Source organism: Canis aureus, chromosome 30 (genome assembly GCF_053574225.1).
Source record: "Canis aureus isolate CA01 chromosome 30, VMU_Caureus_v.1.0, whole genome shotgun sequence".
Classification (NCBI taxonomy): Eukaryota; Metazoa; Chordata; class Mammalia; order Carnivora; family Canidae; genus Canis; species Canis aureus.
In genome coordinates, this window is record NC_135640.1 from 15,375,141 (window position 1) to 15,394,829 (window position 19,689).

General features: G+C 34.5%; 1 protein-coding gene across 12 annotated transcripts in view; it reads right to left on the minus strand.

Moving 5' to 3' along the window:
- ROBO2 (roundabout guidance receptor 2) overlaps window positions 1-19,689 on the minus strand; it is a 1,635,852-nt gene that overhangs the window by 1,242,158 nt on the left and 374,005 nt on the right. For 4 of the 12 annotated variants that reach the window (XM_077878785.1, XM_077878780.1, XM_077878774.1 and 1 more), the window contains exon 1: window positions 17,895-18,422. The exons of 1 other annotated variant lie outside the window; for it this stretch is intronic. In XM_077878785.1, coding sequence (XP_077734911.1) covers window positions 17,895-18,024 — 130 coding nt within the window. In that variant the 5' untranslated portion in view covers window positions 18,025-18,422. Of the gene's footprint in view, window positions 1-17,894; window positions 18,423-19,689 lie in introns of those variants that run through there. 7 more of the 12 variants (XM_077878786.1, XM_077878778.1, XM_077878783.1 and 4 more) reach the window with 5 other exon arrangements.

Here is a 19,689-nt window from a genome sequence, read left to right on the forward strand (position 1 = left end):
ATTCAATGCAATACCTATAAAAATACCATGGACTTTCTTCAGAGTTGGAACAAATCATCTTAAGATTTGTGTGGAATCAGAAAAGACCCCGAATAGCCAGGGGAATATTGAAAAAGAAAACCAGAGCTAGGGGCATCACAATGCTGGATTTCAAGTTGTACTACAAAGCTTTGGTCAAGACAGTGTGGTACCGGCACAAAAACAGACACATAGATCAATGGAACAGAATAGAGAGCACAGAAATGGACCCTCAACCCTATGTCAACTAATATTCGACAAAGCAGGAAAGACTATCCACTGGAAAAAAGACTCTCTTCAATAAATGGTGCTGGGAAAATTGTACATCCACATGCTGAAGAATGAAACTAGACCATTCTCTTACACCATACACAAAGATAAACTCGGATGAAAGATCTAAATGTGAAACAAGAATCCATCAAAATCCTAGAGGAGAACACAGGCAACACCCTTTTTGAACTTGGCCACAGCAACTTCTTGCAAAATACATCTATGAAGGCAAGGGAAACAAATGCAAAAATGAACTAGTGGAACTTCATCAAGATAAAAAGCTTCTGCACAGCAAAAGAAACAGTCAACAAAACTAAAAGACGACCTACAGAATGGGAAAAGATATTTGCAAATGACCTATCAGATAAAGGACTAGTATCCAAGATCCATAAAGAACTTATTAAACTCAACAGCAAAGAAACAAACAATCCAATCATGAAATGGGCAAAAGACATGAAAAGAAATTTCACCAAAGAAGACAGACATGGCCAACATGCACATGAGAAAATGCTCCACATCACTGGCCATCAGGGAAATACAAATCAAAACCACAATGAGACCACACCAGTGAGAATGGGGAAAATTAACAAGACAGGAAACAACCAATGTTGGAGAGGATGTGGAGAAAGGGGAACCCTCTTGTACTGTTGGTGGGAATGTGAACTGGTGCAGCCACTCTGGAAAACTGTGTGGAGGTTCCTCAGAGTTAAAAATAGACCTGCCCTATGACCCAGCAATTGCACTGCTGGGATTTACCCCAAATATACAGATGCAGTGAAATGTCAGGACACCTGCACCCCAATGTTTCTAGCAGCAATGTCCACAATAGCCAAACTGTGGAAGGAGCCTCGGTGTCCACTGACAGATGAGTGGATAAAGAATATGTGGTCTATATACACAATGGGATATTACTCAGTCATCAGAAATGACAAATACCCACCATTTGCTTTGATGTGGATGGAACTGGAGGGTATTATGCTGAGTGAAGTAAGTCAATCAGAGAAGGACAAACCAGTATATGGTTTCACTCATACAAGGAATATAAAAAATAGTGAAAGGGATTATAGGGGAAAGGAGAGAAAATGAGTGGGCAATATCATTGAGGGTGACAGAACACGAGAGACTCCTAACTCTGGGAAACGAACAAGAGGTGGTGGAAAGGAAGGTGGGTGGGGGGCTGGGGTGACTGGGTGATGGGCACTGAGGGGGGCACTTGAGGGGATGAGCACTGAGTGTTATGCTATATGTTGGCAAATCGAACTCCAATTAAAAAAATATACAAAAAAAAAGAAAGTACTCCGTTTCCTATTCTAGTATTCAGATATATGTTTTGCAGGTATATTATTTATTTTGCCTGATAAATTAGATTCCATAAAGCTAGATTCTCTTGCTAGTTAGACCTTTGAAAATGCCTGTCTGTGGTTGCAAGGAAGACTATATTACAAGAGACCTAAAAGAAACGCAGCAATGCTCCTAAGAAAGCAAATTAAAGTGATTTTGAATAGGATTTGGGAAGAGGGGCTCCAGAATGAATTTTTTTCTTCCCAATTTGCAATAAATGTTTGATCTGAGGAAAACTATTTTTAGAGGTGCCTGGTAGCTTAGTAGTTTAAGCCTCTATCTTTGGTACAAGTCATGATCCCAGGGTTCTGGGATCCCAGGGTCTGGGATCAAGGCCTGCAGCGGGCTCCCTGCTCAGTGTGAAGTCTGCTTCTCCTCTTCCTCTGACCCTACCCCTTGTTCAGGCTCTTTCTCACTCTCTTTAGCTCTCAAATGAATAAATTAAAAATCTTAAAAAAAAAAAACTACTTTTAAAATTGGATCCAAAATTTCTATTAGTTTTTAGACAAGAGTCCACCATGAACCTTGTTTTTTGCAAGTGCTTGCTGAGTGACCAAACCAGGAACTATCATCACCTTGTGACTCTAAGCAGTTCTTCAGCAGGTTACATAGGCAATTAGGTATGTCAAGACAACTATCTTGCAACTACTTATTCTCCAGTGGAGGGGGAAATGGCATCCTTGCTGTTTGCTATAAAAGATACTAAGTCCTAGGCCCTGAATTTCTTTATTACAGCACCATCTGGCCCCATTCAGGCACCCTGTAGGACTTGGGGACAAGGGTAATAGAGCTACCATACCCATGGTCCTGCTGTTCACTGTGCTGTGAGTGTGCAGTTTGTTAACTGGCTTTCACTGAGTCTTGTCTACTCTTGGGAGTCATGGGAGTGTGGTAAGCCAACAGGCTCTCTTGCTTAGTCATTTCTTGGAGTCTTGTTACTCATTGACATATTCTCTGAAGTTGGGGATCTTCTATGGCATTTGTGTTTTACAAAAATAAAATGATATACTTTATGCTAAGAAGTTAACATATAAAGAAAAAAATCTCAAAAGAGAAATCTGAAAACTGTATCATGCTCATTTGTTATCAAATTTTCCAGTTACTGCAATTATTATTTCTGGGAATGTCTTCAAATGACATACTTAGCAAGATTCTGCTTTATTTTAATTTCACCTAACCACACAATCTGAGAGTTGGATATGAACATAGAGATTACCTCTCCTAGCAGGTGGCCCTACATGCTCTTTTCATCTAGTGATAATATATATCTAGTGATAATATATATCAACCAATGTCCACAAGATAGACATATAATTTTCAGATGATTCCAGTTACTAGGACATTAATTTTTACATTGATCTGAAATCTGGGATTTTGTAAAGCATCAATTAATTTAACTAAGTTTTATTTTCCTTTCTTTATTCTTCCATTCCTCCCCCCACCCTTTTTTGGAACACACTTTTAAGCATCAAGGAGGAAAAATTTTCCCTTTCTCCTCAAGCATCAGACTATCTTTTTCCATCTTTCCACATGACTAGGAACAATGTTATCTTATTCCTCTTCTCACAGGCTTAAGAGTCTCTTCCTTTTTCTTTAACATTCCTCATAACAAAAGTGTTCCAAATTTCATTAACACCCTATTCACCATTGTCTATATGTTCTCTATGGAACTGTTTCAAAAAGTGTGACATCCAGACTATTTTCTTCTTAAAATCTGCATAGTATGTGAATGTAGCCAAAATGTAGATTTATCTACTTTTTCCTAAAATTTACATCACAATTGTTTGCTTAAATTAGGAATTTTTCCACATGAAATGATTCCAATGATGTGTAAGCCATTCAAAAATTAATCTAAATTCCCTATATTAACATGGGCTAGATTTTATATTGGGCTCTGATCATCATCATCTAATCTGAATATTTGAAAGATTTTTATTAAATATTGGTCACCAGAATCAAAGAAAATTTTTAATGAATTTCTGCTTTTTATGGCATTGACTATGACACTGCTAACCATCATTCTTAAATATGAAAGCATATTTTTTCATGTAGTTAAGTTGACAAGAAAATTGATAAAAATATGAGCTTCAAATATTCAATTAGAAGGGAATTAATAAAATATTAGCTCTGCATAGCTAATGAAAAAAATAATTATATATATATAATTCAGGCATATATATATACACATACATATTATACATATATATTATACATATACATATATATATATAATTCAGGTATACTAATATACTGAATTTAAGTTAAAATAAGAGAATATGGGATGCCTGGGTGGCTCAGTGATTGAGCATCTGCCGTCAGCTCAGGGCAAGATCCTGGAGTCCCGGGATTGAGTTCCACATTGGGGTCCCCTCAAGGAATCTGCTTCTCCCTCTGCCTGTGTCTCCTCTGCCTCTTTCTGTCTGTCTCTCATGAATAAATAAATAAAATCTTTAAAAATCAATCAATCAATCAATCAAATAAGGGAATATGATATTTGTATATCAAATTGAAAAAATAAATGATGATTTTATATACTATTAAAAGTACCCTCATCAAGTATTCAAATGTCATTTGAGTCAGCATGTAAATTGCCACTCTTTTGTCAATTTACATGCTGTAATTCTGTTTGGAATTACGAATCAAGAGCCTTTAAAAGATCATATCTTCTGAGACAATAATTCTAGGGAATGATCAGTTTTATGCTCAAAGATATTTATAGCAGAATAATAATGTAAAATCATAATCTAAAGCAAAATAACGTTAAAAGTATATATGCAAGATAATTCATGTTCTGCATTGATAATATATATGCATGATATAAAGTAATATACATGTTTACTATTTTGTGTATGCATGTGCATACACATATATATGTATGAACACCAAGAAAACTACTGGGGCAGGATTAAAGTGACTATTCTTGCAAGGAGGGCTTTGTAGTAATTTGGGGGTCTTTTTTAATGTTTCTCCCCCTATTTCCAATGACTCTACATTTACCATATGCTATTGTTTAAATGAAAAACTGAATTAAGCCTTCAGCTTATTAGGACCTAACCTGTGCGAACATACTATGATAATAACTAAAACTCCTAAGCAGCTCCTATTTGCTAATACTGGATATGTCCAGAAAATGCAGAATATTAAAAAAATTAAGCACCAAAATATTTTTTCATTTTATCCAACATATGCTTTGTTCTTAGTTACCTAATGTTTCTGAAATTATTTTTAAAGACAGAAGGCTCATTTCTCAACCAGTTAGAATTATATTTTTTATAATACTCTCAGGCTCTCAGAATACTCTTAGAATAATTGAATCTTCAATAATACTCTGATCAGTCATAACTTAAATCCACACAGCTTTTGTTATTTTAGTTATTCAAGCTAATACCATTCCTTTCTGATCAAGGAGCAATTGTGCTTCCTTTCCAACACCTTTCTAAATGTTTTAATACTGAATTAACCCATAGGAAAACTTGATTATTGACAATATCAAAACAATGATTGTTTTTAAATCTTGTGGTTTTTTTAAAGATTTTTTAAATTTATTCATGAGAGGCACACACACACAGAGAAAAAGAGAGGCAGAGACACAGGCAGAAGGAGAAGCAGGCTCCATGCAGGGAGCCGATGTGGGACTCGATCCTCGGTCTGCAGGATCACACCCAGGGCCGAAGGCAGGCGCTAAACCGCTGAACCACCCAGGCTGCCCATAAATCTTGGGTTTCTTTATTATTTTTTAAAGATTTTATTTATTTATTTGAGAGAGAGCACAAGCCAAGGGGAGAAGCAGAGGGAAAGGGAGAAGCAGACTCCCTGCTGAGCAGAGAGCCCCAGGAAGGGCTAGATCTAGGAACCCTATAATCATGACCTGAGCTGAAGCCAGATGCCCAACTGACTGAGACACTTAGGCACCCCCGTGCTTCTTTATTTTTTATAATGATGATTTTTATACATCATGGAAAAGTAAGCAGAAACTTATTTAACGTTAACTGCTTTGTTCTATAGACTGATTAAAATGGTATATATATTTCAGGCTACTGCTATCCTCCACTTACAAACATAGAATGATATCTGAAACTCCTACACATTTGGAAGTTAGGTTTTCAATTATCTATTAATTCAAACTAAGGGACATATTGGGGAAGAATGGCATAATCAGACTTCTTTCTCACCATAGCCGTGATTTTATTACCTTAATTATTTCTATATCTAGATATCTAGAAAACAGTAAATTCAGTTTAATCTAAAATATAGTAACTGTGAACTTCTGCTAACTGCCTCTTTTTGCTTTAAGACTGTAATAGTTCACATTCATAATGAAGACCCAGAGTCACTGTCATATCTTGAGATATGAAAATGTATGAGAATTTGCCGTATTATATTCAATGAAATGTAACACATAAGAGTATTTGAAATTATCTCATAGGCGTTCATATTGAGATTGATCTGCTTGTAATATTTCTATTAATGCTAAACCTTCATTCATCAGAAAATCATATTCTTGTATCATGGTAGATAACAGCAAAATACATTTTCAAGTGTTTCTCCCCTCCTCAAATAGATGGGGGAAAAAGCATTTGGGGGGAAAAAGTCATATTTTAAATCAAATTAATTTTATTTTATCCACTGATCAAAGACTCCTGTTTTTATGTACTTCTTAAAATGTCCAGATTTACCTGGATGTTTAGGTATTATTTTAAATCTATAAACCATGCAAATTCCTTAAAGCCTTCTGCTTCAAATTATCAACCCATAGCAAACATGCTATTAGGCAATTTAAAGGATTAAAGCAATTGTCAACTGGTTAAATGAGAGAGAAAATCCCTGTCCATTTTTCTGTCCTTTCAACTTTTCAAACATATCCATTTACAGTGACATTTAGAAAGCATCCTAAATGAGTAGTTGTGCAATATTTTAAAATAATGAATTTAATTGTCTATTTAAGGTATATATAAGCAACCCCATTTACTGAGTACTGACAGAAAAAGAACAATAGCTTCAGTTCAAGAAGAGCATTATGTGTCATGTCTCAATGGCATTTTATTTATCCCTTGTGGTTTTTGAGGCTAGGGAAGTGACCTTCTTTCTTAGTATTTAATTCTTGACACCTCAAAGTACTTCCATGAGTACCTATATTTCTTTCATTTCTTCCTTTATACTGGATCCTGATAAGAAAAAACACTTAACACATTAACATTGAACATTTAGTATGATATGAGGTTCAATGGTATATGAAGTATAACTTCAATAAAATTATACTGGAGTCCTCAGTAGAACTTCTACTGTTTCTCGATGTTTATGTATTATTCAGACTAATAGTGATCTTAAAGTAGAAAAAGCTTCTTGTCTCTTAAAACTTTTATTGAGAAGAGTTCAAAATGCACACAGTTAAGTGCTATTCTGTGTGGATTTAATGTAGAGTGAAAAGCTGTTTGGTGCCCATTTTAGATTCACTGGCAACAAGATAGGCAAGAAAGCATGTACAGAGAGTCATGAAGATATATATGAAAAATTAAGAGTTTAAAATTAATTTGAACTTATAATGTAATGCGCCACGTGGAAATCTAAAAATCAATTTTCAAATGGAACAGCTTGAAATTTTTTTCTTGCCATCTGGTTTTGGACCTGGCTCATTCAATTCCAATTTTGCCCTTGTAAATACTCCAATTTCATATATACTATATGGGAACGATAATCCATGCCACCTAAGCATATCTTGTTTTTCCTAAAAATATAGTTGTTTTTGCTTTTTTCTACACTATCAACATTACCCACATGCCCTCTTAATCATGGGCACACTTATCTTTATTTTAAACCAATTGTGATATTATTAATTGACTTATTGACATATTGAAAAGTTGATTGCATTTTATTTGGCTAAATTAAAAAAAATATATATGTCTAACATTTTTACATCCTTAATGAGCCTAAAATACAGATTGATGAATTCAAATGAGGAGGGAGAAACAGATTTGGCTACTTGAGTCGTAAAGTAAGAGAAAAAGTAGGGCCTAATATATAGACATAGGATTAAAAAAGATTATGCATGGAAAGCATTTATACATGCTGGCATACAAAGAGTGCTCAGTAAATGTTAGCAATTAGCCTTTGTGTGTGTTTGTATGTGTGTGTTAATAGTAATAAATAGAAGATTTAAATTTATATTTATTTTTTTCCTGAAGAAAATATTTATTGAAAAACTACTGCTAGTTACTTTGCATATGCTATCTCATTTGTTCCATGCAAAATAACGCTGTGAGAATGCTGAGAACTATACAAGTCACCTCCCCCCCCAACCAAAGTGCACAGTTAATAAATGAGAGATGTGGGCAGACATTTGAGGTCTTGTTTTTTGATAAAAATCTCAAGTAAGTCTAGCAAATATGAGCTACCACATCATAAGGTTGTTTTAATTGCCTATAAAGATATCTGCAGGATATTGAAGCCAAGATCTTTGTAATCAAAATTATAAGAACTTAAGCTCCAATAAAATACATAAGAATGCATGCATCTTCTCAATATGTCTATTGATCATTTTGTTCTTAATAATTCAGTCAGATCTAATTGAAAGGAGATGACAGTTATAAATCAAACTGATTTTCAGAAGCTTCATGTGATGTTTTCAAAATTAATTATTGTAAGCTAAAATTTTTGCTTTGGAAAAATACGCTACCACTCTCAAATTACTTCACTAGTGTACCCATCTATGAATAAAAGAATGCTTTCATATATAAGACACTTAAAATTATAACAGTAAATCTTAAAGATCATCCAATAGCTTAATTATGATATGAATAATTCTTTTTTAGAATATATAGAGACTGCTATCTGCATGTTTGTATCTCTATGAAACTTCTATAAAACCATATAACTTATAATTGACAAATGACATAACCACATAATTTATGTTCACATACTTAAATGCAGCAATTATAAAAATATCTATATTTATACATGATATACTCATATATATTTACATACTAATTTATTTTTTTTTACATACTAATTTATATATACATATACACACATACACACAGACTAATTTATTACTATGGTAATGCAAAACTACTTAATAATTTTGATACAGTATTTTAAACTGTCAAACCACTTAAGAAGATGCTCTGCACAACATACATTATATAAGGCAAAAAGTTTCCAGTGAAAATTTTTCACCAACAGAGACATGATAGATTACACTCTTCACAGTGAGAGAAGGCCAACATCACAGCCTGAAGTTTTATTCTAGTGCATGGTCCTGTGTGACTGCTTTTGTTTTTAAGCTATAGAAATGTAAGTCTTGCAAATGTAATGAGGCAGAAGTTCTGCAGTGTGGCAGGTATCTGCAAAAATCACTGAGGTCACTGGCATCACTTATTGTTTCCCTAAATATTATTGTAGTCATAGTATGACTTGGCTCATCAAATTCTACAATGGCCCCCATGTTTCCAAATCTATAAATTCTATTTATTCTGTGTTACTGTCAAAGCTATATTTAACTGACACTGCTGTTATTTCCCACTAATTCTATAAACATGTTGCCCATCACAGTCAAGCTGGTTACTTGATTGTCCTATAAATGTATGGTTCTATTTGCCTGGGTTGAGGACCTGGCTCAAAAATACATTACTTGGTAACAACTTGGTGAAGTTGTTACTCTCATATGACAAATGGAGATGATAAAAATAATGATGCCTTCTGGATAGGATAAATGTAAGCATTAAGTTACAGAATTTGAAGAAATGACAACACAGAGCCTAGCACATAGTATGTGCTTAAGAAAAAAGGAAAAAAGAAGAAACCTACTTAGCTCTATGTAGCATATAGCTCTATATCTCCTTGTCTTCCTTATTATAGTTATCATTTAAAATCTTTCCCTTTTATATGTACCTATTTGAAGCCTTAAAATATAAGACACATAATTAATAATGCATGTATTATACTAGCTATTTTTCTAAATGTATCCTGTTCATTTAAATTATAAGTTTCTCTTGGGAGCATTCAATAATTATTTGAATGAATGTGTACATTTTATGTTTCTTACATACATGTAAGCACAGTATGAGGGTATAGTAGATGTACATACATTTTGCTAATAGTACAATATATTTTGTTCCACTTTGAATGTGCAAATTACTTAACATTTTGGTGGGCCTTAAATGGAAATGCATGATCAGCAATGTTCTTATCTAACAGTACATCAAGTTTAACTCATCACTCTTGGTAATCAACAACCTCAGCCCTAAACCCCTGTATGTGCCTCTGCAACTGGTCCATGCAGTCCCTACACAGGACTGGGACATTCTGTTAGATAAATGAAAATCCATACTAGTTAGCCAAAAGCAATTCTCATGCCCCTATGGATTCTGGAAAGCACTTCAGTTACATTCTGAATTGCCCTAAAATAAAATCTTTATTAGCTGCCAACCATTACATTAGAGATTTCATGATGTGCCCCTGTCTCCAGGACATAATCTTGGACTTTGCCCAGCTTGATAACTGCTTCTCTGATGACAGAGATTTTGACACTGATATGAAAGGGACTCTACTAAGCATATGTAGGGTCTATCCTAATAGTCTATGTGGTGAACTCTTCATAAATTGACATAAGGAATGAATTTCTACACTTACTCTGGCAACATATCAAGAGCTATAAATTGTCAGTACTGAATTTACTCATTAAATCTTTGTATTTTCCTGAATAATAGTACCAGGGAAATATTTTCTTTATGTGAGAATATAGCCTTATTAATTTAGCATTTTAGGCAGAAACAGAATTCAAAATGTAACCATTCAAACAAATATTATTGGTGAATATATACATAATTTGCATTGTTGTGTCTCCATACTATTATTGGATATTTCACTTATTTCTACTAAAGAACTCCATCACAATATAAAGCATATACTGTAGGTTTAATTTGATGTATAAATTTTTTTTGGATCAGAAAACTGTACTAGATTTCAAACTGAATCTGTTAAGTATAAACCAGACTAAAAACTAAAGGGTTCACAACTATTTTCTCCTTGTTATAAAATATAGCTGCTTTTCCCTTTTGATCCCAGAATATAGATGGTTTCCTAGATCATGTCACTCACCATGCCTCTCCACAAACCAGCAAAACCAAATAGATATTCAAAATTTATATTTTAAGTTGAATTGTCACAGCTATTCATTAGCTAAAGATACTATGAGATATCACAAAAACAGGAATAGGAGTGATTTTTGTACTTTGAAAGCCATTCGTTTTCTCATTAAAAAAAAAAAGCACAAATGGAAAAGAGAAGACACACACACACACACACACGTAAAAATCAGTATAAATCATGCAGAAGTTAAAAAGTGATTTGTAGAACAGATTGAATGCCACAGCTTACCCAATTTCACCCTATTTGATGTTTTGGTATGATATAAAGAGAAGATGACTTCAGAATATAATTTGGATATTTTACCCCTTTCCCACCCACCCCTGAAATAGCACCAAGCCCAACTTTAGTTTTGTTTTTATCAGCGCTGTCACTTACCTTAGCTAGAGACATGCTAATTAAAGGGAGGCAAAAAAACCCCTTTCCTCTCCATCCACCCACCACACACACACACACACACACACACTCACACACAACACAAGTCCTTAGGATCATAAATTACAGGTTCCTGGAGGGTAGAAACCTGTATATATATTAGCTTTCTAGTGTCTTTGATAGATTAAGCTTTAAATACCTACTTAATAAGTGATTTTAAAAACCCTCTGTGGAATCAGTAAAGAAATCCCTTTCTTTTGTGATGCTATATATCATTTTTAGTATCACTTGCAGACTTCGAAACTTTGGTTTAATTCTTAACATTATAACTCTGGAACTGTGATCCTTTCAGTTACTTTTCCTAAATTCTACTCCTTGATAAAGGTAATCCTAGGGACTAGTGTGGCTAAGTGACTGAAGGACAGCTTTGGATGAGGCCATAAGCCCTGATGAATGCTCTGGTGTCTGAAAATGTAATGGCCTTTAGATGTAATGTACTTCTTTTCTTTTCTTTTCTTTTCTTTTCTTTTCTTTTCTTTTCTTTTCTTTTTCTTTTTTTTCTTTTTTTATTTATTTTTTCTTTTCTTTTCAGAATAATAATCTATTGTTTTGATGACCATGGTTTCTTTTTTTTTTTATGACCATGGTTTCTTAAAAACAAATCTCTTACAGATAAAAGATCCCAGTCATGACTGATCAAGATCACTATTTGATGCACATAATATTTAATTGACTTAGACCTTAATATAAACCCTCTTCACTTCTTGAATTTCTATTTTGAACTTTTAATTCTTTTTTAAGTAAAAGCCTATGAACATAACTTTATTTTACTTTTTTCTTTTCTTCTTCTTTTTTTTTTTTTTACATTCAAATAGCTTTGAAGGCTGAAGGTTTGCATTTCAAAACTAAGAAAATGAAACTGCTCTCTGACCAAGGCCTAAAGTAGCTGTGATCCATCCAGAAGCAAAGATTTTATGGCTCAGTTGTAAACCCTTTGAAAATGTAGCTTATAATGTAAGTGATGACACAATCTTAACTATGGATTCATGAACCCCAACACTAATATATCCAAGGCATTTCATTAGTGTCAGCTTGTCTCACTTTGTAAAATTAAATATCCTCTTTACAAATCTTTCTATGGCCTTGATTACCTGAACAAAGTTTTCTTCATGGGATTTGGCTGATAAGTGGAGAGTGATGAGGACTGATGGTCACACACATTTAGGGACTTGCACACAGACCTGATAAGGGTGTATGCATTTATTTATTTTCACATTATATTTTTTACTGGCATAATCTGACTTTATAAGGGATAGGCAGATCCCAAAACTATATTCTTCAAAATGAATTAGCATTTTACTCCCTGGGCAATAGTCTTCCTCCTTTTTCATAAAACTGTGTATTCTATTTGTAAGTTAAATTCTGAGAATTTAATTTCACTGATTTTCTAATATAAAAATATACTTCAAAACTTTTTCCAATTTTTCGTCTGTCATCCAACAAAAACTGCATTGTAGGTAAATATCACCTGAAATTTTGGTGTGTTCTAATCACATGGCAAAAAACACATTATATTAATAACAAATAGGTAAATAAAATTTTGAGGCTAAAAATAAACTAGTAAATTTGAATAAAAGTTAGACAAAAATGGTTTTGGGTAAGCAACTTGAATAAGTCATAATTTGTAAGGTGAAAAAATGTTGATTGTTCTCAGAAGCCATTTTTTTCTTACTGTAATCTTACATGTATTTTGCTGAATATATCAAATGCTATTTTTCAAATAATACCAGACAGAGAACATGAGCACATTTTACAACAAATCTTCATCAAGTTGTTATGCATACTCTTCCTTAATTTCTAAACCTAAAAAATACTCTGATACTCTTTCGAACATGTAGAAAAAAAATTACTCATTTCAGACTTGGCTTTGGAATTTACTCTTTAGTTGTAGGAAAGATAAGGTATTAAATCTATTTATTGCATACAGATGGAGATTAAATAATTTAAACAAATGAAAAACAGAAGTGGTGATTATACACAGTGCAAAAACACTCTACATTTTCCATGAATATTCATACAGTTCAGTTTCCAGATTCAGTCTCACATTATAAATTACTTTTGAACAACAACGTTGCTTTCTTTTTTCCTTACTGCACTACTTTCTACATGAGTCTGCCAGAATCCCTAAGTTTTATAATACTATAAATACATTCATATTTTTCTATAATTAAAACTGAAATTTAAATGATGTAGTAAAAGAATAATGATAAAAATGATTTCCCAACATTAGAAAGGTAAGATATAGCACATAGTTAAAAGTAAGAAATGTGTAATTAACACTATAGTCCTAGAATATTTTATTACCAGTCTAATATCTCATATATCCTGCTCATTCATCAAATTATTGGTCATCTATTACATGTAAGACTGCCTGATAATATGAATCAAAGACAAGATTTCTCTTCAAATACCTTACAAAGTGGTAAGCAAAACGTAGAGATACACAACACAAAAGTATTGTAAAAACTGAAATTGTCCTCTGATCTAAATAAAATTCCCTTGTCATTTAAAAAATAGAATATTACTTTCAGTATGTGGTTGAGGGGTCTTTGATCTGGCAGTTAAGGCCAGGGTAATAGTAAAGGGACATTCCAGGAAAAACTTCAAAGAATAAATGATCTGTTTCTGTTTCTTCAAACCAGAAAGCCTTATTTTGGTGTTTGTGAAAGAGTAAACCATCAGTATGTAAATTTTATAAATGAAAGCCTTTTATTTCTTACACAATAACAAAAAATGTGAGCTACTGAATTGTTCGAGGTAAATGCTCAAAGTAGATTTTCTTTCTTTTCTTTTTTTTTTTTCAAAGTAGATTTTTCTTACCAGCTCATAGAACTGGGAAAGATGTCAGAAGCAATATCATGAAAATGGTCTTGCAGGTATTAGACAGTAGCACATAGTTAATATTTTTAAAAACTTTAAAGGTCAGAAAACTTCAGCACATTGTCCCAAATCCCTAAATAATTGCCAATATATTAGACAGGATCATGCTAGTAACTATAGAAAATCTAAAATGGCACTCAGAATATCCCCATATCAGTGCTTCAATGTACCATAAGTTGATTTAATGCCATAGTATATGCTTATAATATGTTCTAACCCTTCATAGAGAGGGGGATGATAACTGCCAGAGAGGTTTTCTTTGTTCAGTAGAGACAAACACAGGCAACTCACTGCCATAATTTATGAGGAAGTAAGTATGAGTATTTTGTGAAAGAATCTTTTGAATCATCCAAAGCTTTGTTAAGTTCATGCTCTGTTGCCATCATTTAATTCCTATGTCATAACTGAGAAGCTTAAATGAAATCAACAGACACTTATAGGAGAGTCAAATGGAGTCAAGGTCAAGTGGAAAAGTGGTTGGGGCATTAACTGCATGGGGATTGGCCCTTCCCCTTAGTTTGATCAAGAGTTGCTCCCATAGGTCAGTGTTTGTGTTCCACCAGTGTTGAATGTTTTGACTCACCTTGGAGCCAGCTTTGCCCATTTATAACTTTTATACCTCTTGTACCTATTTTTCTATTTATATTTATTTACCTCCCATTTTCACTTTTAATAGTAACTATAACTATTAAAACTTGGCTTAAATTCTAAATTCCAGTAGCAGAATTATTTTTTAAAGATATTTTTAAAATCCTCTTTTTGTTAAATATATTGACTCTCAACAATGTAAACTCTGTAAAGTTCTGGTCATTGGAATGGAGCTCTTTAAGTCTTTCAGACTGTCTTCCCAGTGAGAGTAATTGAATGCAAAATAATTAGGTCTTTTAATCCTAATGAGGATGATGTCAGCACTGTAGTGAGGATTTCTGGTTAGTTTTTCATGAATGCAAACTTATGATCACTTATGCTATGCTCTGAACTAATCAGATGAGACACCTGACTTCCCTTAAGGAGTTCATATATTGTGATTAAATAGAAAAACACGTGCCTGAGGGAAAACTTGCTGGCCTATTAACCTATATTTGAGATTCATGTTCATTGATGAGCTTAAAAATCCCTTGATAGCCAACAATAATCAGCATTTTCTCCAAATGTTCTTACAAGTCAGCTTATACATAACTGTTTCGAGCTGCCTAACCACGTGCTGTTTGTACCACCCCTCAAAGGCCACAGCAATCCACTGATCTGTGAAGCCACCACTCCCTGGCCCTGCCCCAGTAACCCCCTCTCTCATAATGGTGCTTCCTGCTAATACAACAAAAATGGAAATTGTCAGTGTGGGCAGGTTGCCATATGGAGGTTGACAGCTGCTCAATCAGATTAAGACAAATGCAAGTAGCCAAAAAAAAAAAAAAATCAGAAGAAAACTCTGTTGTTTTGTTATTATTACTGTTTCCAGGATTTTTGAAAAAAAAAAGGAGCATCAGTTTTAAAGATCTTTCTATGAAGCAGATAAGCTTCAATGAATCACTGATATGAAGCAATTTTTTTAAAGTAGTTAAAATGACCTTCTTTAAAATTTATTTTGTGTTTTGAACCTTGATCCTCTTTGCCTCTGGCCATAATGTTTAATTTAGAAACCCTCATTCTCCCCCTTCAACTTACCCCATAAAGACATATACTTCTGGTAAGTATTCTACAAAATAATAAAGGCCCCTACTTCCTGAAAAAGAAAATAATGTTGAAACATTTTTAAAAATATGTTTCAAAAGACTGCATAATATGCCAAGGGAAAAGTAACAGAATTTTACAAACCCATCGAAAGATAACACAGCCATCAATAGCCAAGCTCATGAATAAATAAATATTTACAACATGTACATATGCATATCAAGGTAAAAGTACTGTGCAGGAACTCAGAATCGTGGAAAGTATTTATGCAATGCATATACACTGACAAAAAGAGTCATTAAAAAGAAAATAATTTTAAAGATAGGTCAACACGTTTAAAGTTTTCTAGTAACTGGCCTGACCTTTCTAAAATACACAAAACCCTTTTAATGATAAATGAAATATGTTGCTATGATTGCCTATTCCTGAACTTGACTGAGTCATATCATCATCATACAGCAGAGCTAGCAAATTTCTAGCTGAGCTAGTTAGAGCACATTGGAAAAAGTAGTCATATGTTCAAAGACGAAACATTTCAGACCTGATTTACAAATGCAATCCAATGCATCTGTATTTAAAGCTGTGTGGAATGAATAAACGCTCAGGAACACATGCAAACATTTTGAAGTAAACCTTTCTGACTAGGTTAACAATTTTTCCCAAACCTTGCAGCAATCTTTCTCTCTGGGTAGCTGGAGCTCCAAAGTCTACTGCCAAAGTTTATCACAGGAAATGGTACTTTTACATGCTAGAAGTACAGACTGTCTTTGAAAAAATGATATAGGAAGTACAAGATAACACTTCTGACATCCCCTAGAGTCCACAACACCATACATCTCTAGATCCCAAGCCACCAAAAAGCTGCCATGCAGGCTAACATAAATAACAGCTTACAGTTTGCAAGGAAAAAAAAAAAAAAACACCCCCCACACACATTGATAACACGAGGAAATACAGTCATGTGGTGGTATAATTTACAATGCCCAAAGATAATTTGCAGCTCCACTCCTCCAGAGTGCATCTGCACCAACCATCTAAGCTAAGTGCCTGTTGGAACTTTTCCCTCAAAGGTACTATAGGTGGAAGATTTGTAATATCTTTAATGCAACAAAAGGAGAAACAGAAAGATCAAACTGAAGGGGCTCCTGTATTTAGAAGATCCTGCTGAGATGTTGTGATAAATTATTAAAACTTCTTGTTAATGTTCATGCTTCTCTTTAACCTCACATCATACCATTGACAGTAAAGCAAAGGTGGGGAAACCCAGACATTTCCAGAGCTGAGAGAAATGTTAGTGGAAAAGAATGCTCCTGCAAAGCAAAATCCTCTGATATCTCCCATCAAGATTTTTCCCAAAACATGCAAACACAGTTCAGAAAGTCTTTTATGGGATATTTTCTGCAGCATCATCTTGGCTTACAAGATTCACAGCACAGATACCCTGATAACTTGTGTTTAGTGTAAACAAATGGCATTCAGGAAAACCAGAATCAACTGAACTTTACAAAAAGACAGGGTCAAAGTATCACAAATTCTCTCTTATCACATCATAATTTTTCAACAGCAGAAGAAAATGGATTTCCATACTCCAAGTACCGGAAGGCTTGTTCTTGTTCAGCAGGTTTTTTTTTTTTTCAATAAAGTTAATGCAATTTATCTTTATTAACACATCAACACTGATAGAGTCAGCCAGAAAATTAGCGTTGGTAGCACTGCATTTCATCACATGGCCCTTTCAGGCACCCCTCTGACCATTTCACAAAATCTGCCAAACAATTCAGGGAGCTAACACTTTCAGGACCCATTTCTTTTTAAAAAGAATGCAGCTTCCTAAGGATACCACACATATGCTTGCACCACAGCACCATGCATCTGGCCCTATATAGTTTCCCTGCTGGAAACAATCCTTGTAACGCTCTGATGGCCCGGAAAACCAAAAATTGCAAAAGCATATTTATATCAATAACAGAGAAAAACTCTTCTTCCTAGCCACCGACAACACAGATCCTCTTTCCCGAAATAAAAATCAGATTTCCAGCAGATGCAGTTCCTCTACCTTTAGCTGTCCTCAAGTTGCCATTGATCAGCCCTCCTAACTCCATTTAGATCTTTAACACAAAACTTTCATCACTTACCCCCTTTCCAAGGTTTTCCTTTCCAGGGGGTCCGAGTCAGCTTGCTCAGAGTTGGTCCAGAGAAAAAGAGCATCAAAACGAGAAAAAGTTCAAGTCTAGTAATTCTCCTCACTTTCTCTAATGATAACATTTCCACAAGTTAATTTCACAAAATTTCTCACATCCTCTTCCCTCCCGGTTATTAAAATAGCCTTAATCATTGAAAAACCCGAGGTAGGTGTTGTTTTGCCATCTTTAACAGCTGAAGTAGCAGCTCCCTGATGTAGCCCTGAGCCAAGCTACATTTCTCACGGATCCGGCTCCTCTCAGCACGCAGTCAGCTCTGCTCCAGCTCCAGGAGCTATAAAATAATTTCTGATCTTCACTTTGCTTTCAGTGGGAATATATCCCTCAGTGTTCTGGGTGAGCCTGATGGAAAATGATAAAAACAGTAATGTCTGTGTCCAGCAGAAAAGAGAAAGGATGTCAGGATTGTGTGAAAAAGATGAGAAGCAGTTGTACTGACAGCTTTCAGGCTGCTGTGTGATCCTAATAGCCGTGCAACCAACCAAATTGCTCTTTTAAGAGTAATAAGGCTTCAGTGAAAGCCGGTGTCACTGCCACTTGGGTGGGTAGTGCCGGGCTTGAAAATCACCCAGGAACCGCCACGGATAACGACTGCTTCAGTCCCGCTTCGGAATATTAAGGGCTGAGCAAAATATAGTATGCACAGAGGGTAGTTAATCTATTGTGTGCATGGACGAGGATTCCAGCGGTGTAGCAGGGCAAGACGCAGAACTTCAAATGTATTTTATTTTTCCTTCACTTCACCTTGTGCCATTAAAAGGGGATTGCCGCTGCACTAATTATTCATAAAAGGGTCTGAAATATTTATTGCAAGAACCGTAAGTGTATGATTTTTTTTTTTTTTTTTATTCTCCAACAATAAGACAGGCAGGGCAAGTTCCCAGTAGTTACAGTTCTCTTCTGTATGGAAGTCAGTTTATTGGGGCATTTCTGTGTCACCTGCATGAACCCACCGTGAACGCTGTAAGCAAACTTTTGCAAATACCAACACAGCCGCTGTGAGGGCTGTGCTGATCACATTCAGGGAAGCACATTTTTTACTTGTTTGTGTGCATCACCATGGAAATACAAAAAGCTCTCTAGGTCTCTCAGTCTCTTTTGGTTATATTTATGAAAACATTACGGATCACAAGGTGGGGGTGGGGTGGGGGATAATTAACATCCGGGCACATAACTCTGCTCCCAGACGATAGACGAGGTAGGTGCAGGCAAATCAAATAAAAGTAATTTAGTCTCATCGCCTGAAGTGAATTAGCATGATCGAAACATTCTGGCCAATATCTGAAATCTGTCTACATCTTAGTATTATCTATATGGTCACTTATTCCTTTAATCAGTGGGCCACAATGCATGAATTATGCAGTTATGTACTTTAATCAATTGCTATATAATGATAACCACCAATTTATGATGTTACCACTTTCAAAATGGGATAAACTGCCCTTTTCAAATCATGTTATTGGAAGAAGTACTTTTAAAAGAATGATTTACCTTTTTGAGATGAATTACCTTAAATTTGAAAATACAGTTATTAAAATTTGCTTATGTAAAAGAAGCAATGTTTATCAAATCTACTATGGGATACACAAAACAAAGTCTCAGGTTATCCCTTAGTGTAGAAACAATGATTAACTTGTATTCAACTTTTCATTTGACAACTTTTGAAGGAAGTGACAAAAGTTCATAGCATGCTTATTTTATACATAGTAAATTTAAAATTCTATGTCTC